The following is a 12063-nucleotide window of genomic DNA, read 5'->3' as shown; positions in this document are numbered from 1 at the left end:
ATTTGATTTCGGCAATCAAATCACCTTAAAAATACCCCTGTACTGTACTGTGAACTAGTATTGAATGTTTTGCAAATGATTTTATACATTGCAAATACACAGTAACAATAGCATGCAATCTAGGAAAGATGTAAAACAGGCAGTGTTTGAAAATTAATAGAATATAATACATAAATCCAGCATGTGTGTTTTTTGTGTCTTAGTCTGCCTGGCTTATTTCTCCTCTGCCCATGTATCGTCAAATATTATTGGAGAAATATTCAAAAATTTACGGATTTGTTCTTGTACTGCATATTGGTTCTCTCACCTACCATGCAGTACAGGTCTGTTTCCTTGCTACATCCAAGTGGTTAGAGAAATATCAATTATGAATGGCCAGAGGTTTAAATTGGATTGGGTCAAGGGTATAGTTATGGAAATATTGTAGCAGTTACTGGACTCATTCTATGACAATACAGGCTTGTGGTAATGTAATAAAGGTATTATGGCTTTGTAGAGTATTTTTATTCTTACAAAGCATGTGATTTACTTTCATTTGATCTCTTATATAATCATATCAGTATCCATGTTCAACTTGACTAGCTCTCAATAAACATCAACTAATAATCCATTGGACTAAACAACAAATCTCTAGACTTCATTAACCTAAAAGCAGAAAAATAATTAAGGAAATAAAATTACAATAAATAATGTTTTGTGTATTCTGATTTTTATTTTACACTTCAGATGCCTAATTAAATAAAAGAAAAAAGATCCTACATAGATGCAGAATTCATCAACGCAAAATTAAAATTCAATCAGCAGTCCATTAAAACTTCCCTGCAAAAATAGATTAAAATCTTGTTAGAGCAAGTTTATAAAATTTTTGTTGCTCGCTAAACTCATTTTACCAGAAAATAGCAAACTAGCATATTATTTTTATAGGATAGAAGCAAACAGCTTTGAACATTCTCTTGCCTTGTGAAACTATCCCCGATTAATTTAGATTTCTTTAGTAAAAGTTTTGGGTTGGGAACTTTCTAGGTAAAACCTAATGAAAATTGTCTCACTACTAAATAAAAATGCAAAATACTTTTGTCTGCAATGTGTATAACAATTTAATAAACTTTACTTGTAGCCACAGTGAATAAAGGAGGCACTCAACAGCATGTAGGATGTTTTCGCATTAATGCAGGGCTGATACAGTCTATATGCGTGCAACAGTGCTAACAAATGCTGAAAGGTTAAGGCAGTTTTTGGGCTAGAGCCTCAAACTACAAGAAAGTTCACTAAATGGACAGGTTTGTGCCTGTTTATACGTAGTGAACTATCAAAGTAGATAAATTGGCATTTTAATTATATTTCATTGTGAAAACCTTCAAGAGTTTCCATGATATTGCACTACCTCGAATAAGTAATGTTTCACCAATGGAGAAGACTAATGTTACTTATTCTCGGTGGATACCACTCTATACGACACCTTTTCAACTGTTGCTGGCCTCTCTTTGGTGGACCGGTAGGTTCCCTGGTGTTGCAATAGTGACAACCCAGTTGTGAAGTATAACTCCACAATATGAGAGATGTCAGTTGGTGTGCAATAGTGTAGACTAAGGCAATTTTTGGGCCAGAGCCTCAAACTAAGAGAAAAGTTCACTATGTATAAGCATGATGCAATGGCATTAACCTGTCCATAGTGAACTTACTCATAGTTTGAGGCTCTAGCCCAAAAATTGCCTTAGTCTATACCAGTGGTCTCCAAACCTTTTTGGTTGCGCATCCTTATTTTGTTTAAAAGGACTAGCGTGCACCCGGAATAAAAAATTAAATATATACGTAATATTTTTTTTTATTTATAAATCATCTACATGGAAGGCATATCTAAAAATCACATTCATAAAATTATATATAATTTTAAAAGATCACAGATAAAACAAAATTAAATGGAAGTTCAAGTACAAAATGATATGAAATCATTAATGTAACAAGTGTAGTAAATGAAATGTAATATAATTTGTTTTATTTATAAACAATTTACATGGTATGCATTATATCTAGAATCACAGCAATAGCCACAAGCACAATCCATTCTTTCTTGATCTACATTTGTTCAGTAAGTTAAACAAGGATGGAAGATATACTCAGAGCCTGAAGTGAGCACGTACCTGCTTCGTTTCGGACATGGGTGGAAACTGATGGCATGATCAAACAAAGCCACATATTGAAGTATTAAAAAAACAATTTTTATTTTCAATTATGTTTCAAAAAACTAATTTTCATAATTAATAAATATTGATTTATCGCAGATTGTCTTGCGCACCCCCATGGATCATCTCATGCACCCCTAGGGGTGCGTGCACCCAACTTTGGAGACCACTGGTCTATACTATTGCACACCATCTGGCATCTCATATTATGGAGTTATACTTCACAACTGGGTTGTCACTATTGCAACACCAAGATACCTACTCACCCACCGTAGAGAGGCCAATGAGGCTTGAAATGGTGCTGTCTGGGTTGATGGTGGTATCTGCCAAGAATAAGTAACATTACACTTCTCCATTGGTGAATTGTTACTTATTCAAGGTAGTCCAATATCATGGCAACTCTTTATGCAGGTTTTCACAATATGAAATATAATTAAAGCTATGCCAATTTATAAACTGAAAGGTATAATTTCCTAAACCTTGCTGATCACATGCATATAAATATCAACACTGAGAAAGTTAAATGATCATAGAAAAACATTACATAACACTTAAGGCACTGAATGTATATTATCAAAAAATAGTTATGCAGTGAATATTGTTAGACTAATGTTTGGGATAAAAAAAAAAAAAAGCTATAAATGTGGTTGAGAGGAGCAAGAGCATGTAATATTGCACTGTAAAAAAAAGACTAAAGCAGCAATGTGAAGGTTTTCCTTCATTGTGACCTTGGAGTCAGGGAATTCACATTAATTTCTTTTCAGTCTGCTTCTTGTAGATATGTGAGACCTCATGGGTAGCACAGTTGGTATAAACACTGTCCTCCCCGCACCAGTTGGAAAAGAAGAGTTTGAATTCCATCAATAATGGGGAGAATTTTTATTGGACATTTTACATAATGTGGCTGAGTTAGTTGATCAAGGTGAGGGTAGCATGGTTTTTCATCCAGCAAATTGCCACAGAACACAATTTGTAGACATGTATGGCACAATATGGCCTAAAATCCTAATTCAACTGTCTGATATGTGATGATATTTATGTAACATTTTAAATAAAATCAGTTAGAAACGAACCCTTCCTTCAGAAACATGTCTACTACCAAAAGAGTCTCTTGATTTGCAAAAAAGTCGAAATTATGTCAGAATGTGGTGCAAAAAATGTTGAAGTGCATAAAAAGTTTTTGTCCTCTTCAACAGTAATGACATTGTGGAAGAATAAACATGTTTACATATTGGCACTGGTAAAGAACATAATGATAAAAAAAATTAGAAATTGCAAGGTTACAGGTGCCAATCAAGCATTGCTTCAATGGTTCACTACACAAAGAAGTGCTGGATTTTCAATAGATGATCAGATCTTGGAGGCCCAAGCGGAAATGCTGAACAATTTGGATGCAACGATTTTGTATCTAACAGCGGTTGGCTGGATATTTAAAAACTGCATATTAATACAAATATGTAGATATATATACTAATACTGTATTATTTTTTTTCTCTCTAATATTTCTTTTGTTTTTTGAATCTATCTTTTTATCAAGTTATTGAGAATTAAAAAAAAATAGGCAGATTTAACTCATCACAGATATAGTAACGGCTATAACGAGGAAATTTTGTTAGTCCCTTGATGCTCGTTATAACCAAGTTCGACTGTATATAAATATGAACCTATTAGTCACTTCTGCTTACAAGGTTGTTAAATATGAAAGTTTTTAAAATTACATGTGCATGTAGTTGTGAAATTTTTGTGCTATATACAAATGATAATATACAAACATTTCTGTATAAATAATTATAAGTGAGACAAGACAGTTTTACATAAATCACAGACCTAACTCTAACTGACCATACCAATAACAGCAGTCATCTGTTATTGCTATGACAGCAGTAGTGCATTGTCTGTCAGCATGTTTAACATAACTACTTTACATAAACAATGGCAAACAACTTAAGATTCTATATTTCGGAAGATTGAATCAGCAAACAATGCACAATGGATATTTTGCTGATTGGCCTACTGGAGGAGGTATCACTTTTGGGTTTAATAATATGTTAGTGATGCACTATCACTATAGAGATATGAGGGGTTTCCGAAAAGTAAGGTAGCACATTTTTTTCTCTCAATGATGTTTAATAATATGAATTTGAAATTACACACCAAGAAATAAGTGAACATGCACTACCTTCTCCACAAAGTCTCCAGTTTTATTGATGCACTTGTCCCAACGATGGATCAGTTTATCAATAAGAGTACTGAAGAAATTCGTGCCTGCATGCAGTAACCAACATTGCACTGCCTAATGAACTTACTCATCCGTGGTGAAATGCTTTCCCGAAAGGTTTTTTCAGATTGCTGAACAAATGGAAGTCTGTGCTGTATGGAGGGGATGTGACAGAATTTCCCAATGATTATGATGCAACCACTCATGAGTGGTGTGTGGAGTTGCATTGTCGTGCAACAAAATCGCACCACTTGTCAGGAGTCCTGGTTGTTTGCGTTGAATGTTGTCCCAACATTTTATGAAAAGTTTCACTTTTTCCAACATTGCACAGTAAAGCTGTGCAGTGATTGTTCCTCCCTTCAGCAAGAAATCCACCAACAGAGAACGCCTTGGCCATGACTTTTTGGACACTGGGAACAGTTGAATGTTTTGCACACAGGAGATTGTGGCTGTTTCCAGGTCATGGAGTCTTGTTTGCTGTCCAGGGTAAAGTGATGAACCCATGTTTCGTCTGCTGTGACTATGCAAGCGAGAAAATTCTCTCCTTCGTCGCTGTATCGCAACAGGTTCTCCAGACACGTCCCCATGTGTTTTGCTTTGTCCTCCTCTGACAAGTGTCGGTGCACCCAGTGGCAGCACACCTTTCGAAAGTTAAGGACATGAACAGTTGACTTACTTACGTTCACTATTTGTGCAGTTTCACTCGCCTGTTTTCAAGAACGATACTCTTAATGTGCGAAATGTCTTGCTCAGTGAAGGCCTGTCTGCCCGATGTCGATCTTCAATGTCAACACAGCCCGCTTTAAATTCATTGCACCAAAAACACACCTGCTTCTTTGTCATCACCTTTTTGCCATACACAGCAACCAGTTCACGGTGAATGTCACTTGAAGACCCTTTTGCTTACAAAAAGCAAATAACTTCACGGACACCTGTTTTGGACCACACTTATATGGTAGCTGCCATTTTGCAACTGGAATCTGAGGCGACAGTACCGCAACACTGCACTGGCATTCTTTTTGAACGTTATTAATGGGTCTATCTGTCCACCGCATTTAATCTCATTCCCTTTCACCGTTATTAAGAAGAAAAAAGTGTTACCTTACTTTTTGGAAACCCTTTGTATCTGCTCTGTTATTGCAATGCTGCCAAATGCCTCTGCAAAATCAAAATTGTTAATTTCACCATAAATTATATGATGTAGCATATTGAGATACATAAACAGCCAATTTATGAAACCTGGAAATTTTCAGGTATGTTTTATGATAATGCCATGGAATCTGCTTTGTTGCGTACGTCTAACAATACCATGCAGGTGCCTTTGTAGATTAACTCAGTGGCTATGACTGGCCATATATGCAACTTAAAATGACTCCTTAGTCATCTTGGTACGTTTGGTACCTTTACCAAACAGATACCACTCTAGCCAAATGGATTTTGATGAAGTTTTAGTATCAAAGATTTTTGAATGAAAAGGAGGAAAGTGCAAAATTTTGTGCATAATGCAAAGTAATATGGACAAACCAGAAAGTCTTTAGGCAGTCGAGGTCATCAGCTATCCACCTTTATAACAGAAAGAACCAAGATGTAGTACCACAGAAGTGCAGTTCTGCAGTAAGTCTTGGTAAAATGGTGTTATTAGTAAACTGCAGGTATCTTAGATGGTTCTGAGAACAGAAGTAACTAGAATGTAATTTCCAGAAACCTAATTGTTCTTAATGGATTAAAACATATGAAAACACTAGCAGTTGCATTTTATGGTTCTGTTAGGTCAAATATGGAAGAGTAAATAGTATGTCTACATCTTAACCATTGATGTGGTAGGGTCAGAAAAAAAAGCAGCAGATATTGTAATAGATGATAAATTTAAACAAATATTTTCTTTTGAAAATAAGGTCTGCACATACAGAGTCCAAACGGTTGGGTGGGACTGTTTAACCCTTTGCTGAGCAAGTTTCCCACATGTGTGTGATAGGGAATTTTTGATAAGAGTTGGATTTGTGGAGTAAATTTTTGATGTGAAACATCCTTGTGGGCACCCACAATGGAGTAAATCTAATTGGTCACGAAAAATGCATCATGGAAGTGATTATGTCATCTGCAGCTTCTGCCAGAGGTGCTTCCCATGCTCCTACCACTATGGGAAGTCTGTGCCGAGCACTCACTAGTAGTGTGACCAAAGCATGTGATGTATATTTTGTGACTGGTACAATATCTCAAGTTCTAGTAAACTGATTTACAAAATTCAAGTGCCATCTGTTTGAATTTCATTGAACTGTATTAGAAAAACACAAAAGAAAAAAAGCATGTATACCTTGTATGCATGAAAGATGTTTTATTTTATGTAATTTGGCTTGGAAGAGGTTAGTAAAATTCAAGCCAGTAGCCTAATTACCCATTTGTTGAATGGTATGTCACAATCCTGCAGGATTGTGATATCATTGCAATCATACTTCCTGTAGTTATTTTAATAAAGACAAAGGTCGCAAGTATTGGGTACCTCAATCGATGCTGTTTTCCAGACATTTAGATACATTGCAATCAGAAGTATACATATCTTACTTTAGTTATCATAAATCCATTGTAGGTGCCCCCAAGAATATTTCACATAAAACCATCTGTTGTGTGTGCTCGGCACAGACAGTTTTTTTTTTTTTTTTTTTTTTATTGTGTTTTGAAGTTTTGTAAAAGTCAAAACTTTGTACATACATTCTTATTTTGACTTGGCTAGGCTGCTCCTTGTTAAAGTAAAATTATTTTTTCCAAACACAAAACCAGAATTAAAAAAATCATAAACACTTCTTTTTTTTGAAACAGTAATATCCTAATACATCTTATGTAGAATTAATTTGATCTCATCACCTTGATCTAAATTCTAGAGAATTTCAGCTTTTTAAGCTAAAATACACAATGATGGCCTACAGGTATAATGTCATTGTGTGATTTTTGCAGCATTTTTGTGCTGATGTCTATTCAAAACTGTCTTCTATTAGTTGTAAAAATAGGTGAGTAATGACAGTGCATAAAAGGATGCATTAAATGAAATGTACTTGAAATGACCTCCAGAAATGTAGATCAAAGTACACATCCTTTCCCAGAGCCCACATGTGGAATGTGTAGATCAATTTGTTTACTCCTAAAAGGGTAAGGCAGTTAGTCCATGCGACATCAGTATATAATGAATTCTAGGCTAGTGTGCTCTAACATATTGCATGTAATATTTTATCACATAATGATTGCAAGTTAATTTGTATCAATGTTTACAAATAAAAAAGATTATTTCTGCTACATGCCTTTTCTATAGATACTTCCATGGGCAGCACTGTCCTTCTGAGTTGGCATCTATAATTTCCACTCTCTCTTCCAAAGCATGTGCCGCAACTAGTCGACATCGCTTTACTGTCCAACTTCAAACTCACAGAACCAACTTTTCCTCATTTATTCATTCAACTTCTGTTTTCTGGAACAACCTTCCTTCATATGTATTTCCTGAAAATTTTAAATCTACAGAAGTCATAGTCTAACGTCAACAAGTATCTTCTTTTATCTTCTCAACCTTTAGCCCATGCACGGTACTAAGTACTATAGGTTCTGTCTTTCATGTTTGGGGTTTTCATTAAAAAAAAACAAACACAGATAACCCCATGAAGAAAAGGTCATTCAAAGTCTTGATTAACACATAGGATGATTAAAAAACAAGAACTGTTGCTCATGCTATGTAGGTATTAGACTAGTTTTAATCAGGGCATCTTTTATAGATACTCTAATTTTAAAAAAAATGCCCTGATCCAAAAGATGCAATGATTGTTTTAGCAACGGTAAAAATGTGGGCTGTGGTATGCACGTTTTCATTTAACAGTCAGAGATAGGTTGCATAAAAACTATAAATTATTGTTTCTCCTTTTCAATATTTGTATATTTAATTAAATTAGGATATTTTAATAAACTAAAATAATTTTATCTCTCAGGATCTCTAACTTATTTTTTTTCTGGTATATATAGCTGCAAGTGATTCCCAGAAAGGCCCTCATAAGGATAAGAGAGATCTGGTAACCTACGATGATATTTTTGAGTAATGCTGTTGTACTTCATATTCTATAAAGTGCAGGCTCATTCTTTCAATCAGCAAGAATGCAACTGACCAACCACCTTTGTGGGCATGTTTATAAATTATGCATTGTTCTGTTCTGTTCAGCTGCTGAGTTGTGTAGCAGTTTGAAACGGTTTTAAGTTTTAGCATCTGAAGTTTTTATTTAAAATGAATTTTTTTGTATATATTGTTTATAGTATATAAAAACAGTACTTTTAAATATGTTTTTTTTTTTTGACTGTGGATATGTTAGTCAGATATTTTTGGTGTTTTTATATTTTTGTATTTATTTTATAGACATCACCATAAAAAAAGCCATATATTTTGCATATGCTTCATCCTTAAGGTTGAAGCATAAAAGATATCGGAACAACTTTAGGAGAGATTTAGATTTATGCAAATTATCTGTGCTATCGAAGAAATTTCACATTGCCTGGCTGGCAAGCAAGGCAGTGGTCTCTACTCAGGGTGGTGCTTGTTCATAAGCAAGCAGCCACAGTCAAAAGCCAATGTTATGCATTGGCTTTTGATTGCAGCTGCATTTAATAACAAATCTGCTTGAAACTATCAAAATGGAATGGTAGGAGAAATTGCATTATATCTTCTTCCAGCAGGATATGCACATGGCAGATATTACACCTTACCCACGAAAATCCCATCTTGACAGGAAGAACGAACTTTTATTAGTTTTTTGCACTGTGGCTGACTTACTTAACTCAGGTGAGTGTTGCATGCTTTATTCTCTAGAATAAAAATCCTAAAAACTTGGGGTTTTCATCCTGAAAAACATCATAGTATGTGCAAGTTTTACATGCACTTGTATGCTGATATCTCGTGGCATCAGCTGTCACAACAGAAATTCAGAACAAGCTAACAAGGCAGTTCATAGTTTGCACCTCTTTTGTCCCACTCTAAGAATATACTGAAATCACAGTTTACATCACCTAATCCAAGAGGACTACAGTGCTTTTTGCAGATGAATTGATTCACCATTCAAAGTGATTGTTGACAATCTTTTTCTCAAGTGAAGGAAGAAAGGGGGGAGTGAGAGAGATAATTTTGTACAACTTTAATCTTTTATTGGTAATGTGGTGTCTGATAGGCACCCCTTTAAATTTTTATTTTAAATTTGTAAATGATATCAGATCCTCCTGTTTACCTTTGCCTACCAATGTTCTCTAACTTGTTATACAATATTTTGTTTTCATTTCACTATACTATGAATTATAAAACATTAAATTTTTGCTTGGTGTTTAACAGATGTCAGGTGAGCAAAAGCATCTACCTTTCTTTGAGGCAACTCCCATTCTCGTGTGGTATCTAAGATATCAGTAACAGGAGTCTAATTTAGCCATAGAGCTTTGATTTTGCTGGCTAAATGCAAACAGCTGACAAAATACAGATGTTCATGATGTATTTGCCAGACACCATCTGAGTATGGTTTCAGTTTGGGGGATCAGATTGAAACCCAGCCCTTGAAAATTCTAAAAAATACGATAAAAACTTTATTATTAGTTTCTCTTTTATTTTTTATATATTTTTTAATTGGGTTTAGCAAATCATAATTAATAATAGATCACTATTTTCAATTCAGTTAAAAAGCTAAAAATTAATTTTTTTTATAATTAAAACAAAAAAGGGATCACACAGAAGGTTAAAGAAACAGAGTTGGGGAAACACCATTACCTGTGAAAAGGAACATACTGAAATAAACTTGTATAAACCACCCTTTGACAGTGATCTTACAATTCGAGGTTTATATATGAATTTAATGGAGTCACAGGCATTGGGATAAGTACAGAGAGAACATGGTAGAAGCGGAAAGGAGTGGCAGATTGATAATGGCAAAACTTGTGATGGAAAGAGAGACTTGGAATGTAGGTGCTTGTTCACCACAGCAAAATATGGATGAGGAGAGTAAAAAAAAAGAATTTTGGTTAGAGTTCAATGAAGTACTGCAAAGATACCAAAAGAGGAGATTATTTTGGGAGAGGGGTACAATTTGAATGGCCATGTGGGAAAGGGCAGAGGAAGATTTAGTGAAGTATATGCTGGTCAGAGATAGGAGAATCTGAATGAAGAGGGAAAATATACACAGTAATACCCCGACTTACGCGGTTCTGGTTTTTTCGTTTGGTGTATATCTAAAATTAGCTTACTAGTGATTTGGAAGTCAAATCATAAAGCTTGGGTGACAGCTTCTGTTTTTGAGGACTGGTTTGGTCACCACTTCATACCCGAAGTCGAACATTACTGCAAGTATAAACAGATTCCATTTAAAGTGATGCTTCTTATTGACAATGCACCCAGTCACCCTCCTGCCACCCTAATTAATTTCGATCCACGTGTGAAAGTTGTGTTTTTGCCTCCAAACACAACCAGCTTGCTTCAACCGATGGACCAGGGAGTCATCAAAACATTCAAGGCTTACTACACGAGGCGTTCGTTTGCACATCTGAATGAAGCTATGAGACAAAATAGTGAGATATCTGTTAAAAGACTTTTGGAAACAATTCAATGTTTTAGATGCCGTAAGAATCATTAGCATTAGTAGAGGCATTTGATGCAAGAAAGCAAGCTTATGCAGCATCAGCCAAAAAAAAAAAATAAATAAATAAAAAATAACCACTTCCACTTCACCCCTGTTTGTTCGAAATACCTGTCCAGCTGAGCCTTAAACTTATTTAGGCTATCAACTTCCACGACAAGGGATGGAAGTCTATTCCACCAACCAACCACCCGCTGGCTAAAGGCAAATTTCCTCACATCTATCCTACATCTGTCTTTTCTCAATTTGAATTTATGCCCTCTCAGGTGATTATTCTGAGCAAGAGGAAGAATCCCATCAGCATTGAGCATGCTCAAACCATTCAAGGCTTGATACACCTCTATCAGATCACCTCGCCGGTGCCTAGTCTCCAGACACTGTAATTTGCAAAACTTAAGCCTTTCTTCGTAAGAGCACCCCTTTGTTCCATTCACTAATCTTGTTGCCCTTCTCTGTACTCGTTCCAGCATCTCTACATCCTTCTTGAAATGAGGCCTCCAGACCTGTATACAGTACTCTAGGTGTGGTCTGACTATTGCCTTATACAAGGGAATAATCACCTCCTTATCCCTGCTAGAAAAATTCCTATATATCATCGACAATACACCATGAGCTACTCTTGCAGCCCGTCTGCACTGCTCAGAAAACTTCATATCTGCCTGCACAATGTTATAACAATGAAATAAGTTATTTCTGCGAAATAACATTTATCATTGAAGAATCTTGGGATGAAATTTACAAAAAAACATTGAATGGTGGTCTGGAAGTAACTTTGTCCATTTTTTTTCGAAACCGAGACGAAAACAACGCCAGAAACTGATCATGTCGCTCATGTGATAGAAGAAGTTGTTAATCTTGCCAGGCAATTAGATTTGGAAGTCATTGGTGATGATGTCAACGAGCTGTTGGATTCACATAGTCAGGAGCTGACAATGAATGAGCTCATAGAGATGTGTGAGCAAAACGTCACTGAAGTATCCGACACTTCAGACCCAGTTCCACCAGAAAAGCACGACAATTGCAA

The 12063-nt window shown here is 35.5% G+C and overlaps 1 protein-coding gene across 1 annotated transcript in view; it reads left to right on the top strand.

Moving 5' to 3' along the window:
• The window catches only part of Nelf-E (negative elongation factor E), a 72509-nt gene extending 63951 nt beyond the window's left edge, over window positions 1-8558 (top strand). The window contains exon 8 of the mRNA XM_090373773.1: window positions 8404-8558. Coding sequence (XP_090229899.1) covers window positions 8404-8477 — 74 coding nt within the window. The 3' untranslated portion in view covers window positions 8478-8558. The remainder of the gene's footprint in view (window positions 1-8403) is intronic.
• Window positions 8559-12063: the final 3505 nt, after the last annotated feature.

Source organism: Mastigoproctus giganteus, chromosome 5 (genome assembly GCF_048544385.1).
Source record: "Mastigoproctus giganteus isolate SK-2022 chromosome 5, ASM4854438v1, whole genome shotgun sequence".
NCBI classification, from domain to species: domain Eukaryota; kingdom Metazoa; phylum Arthropoda; class Arachnida; order Uropygi; family Thelyphonidae; genus Mastigoproctus; species Mastigoproctus giganteus.
This window is presented reverse-complemented; position numbering and strand designations above follow the sequence as displayed.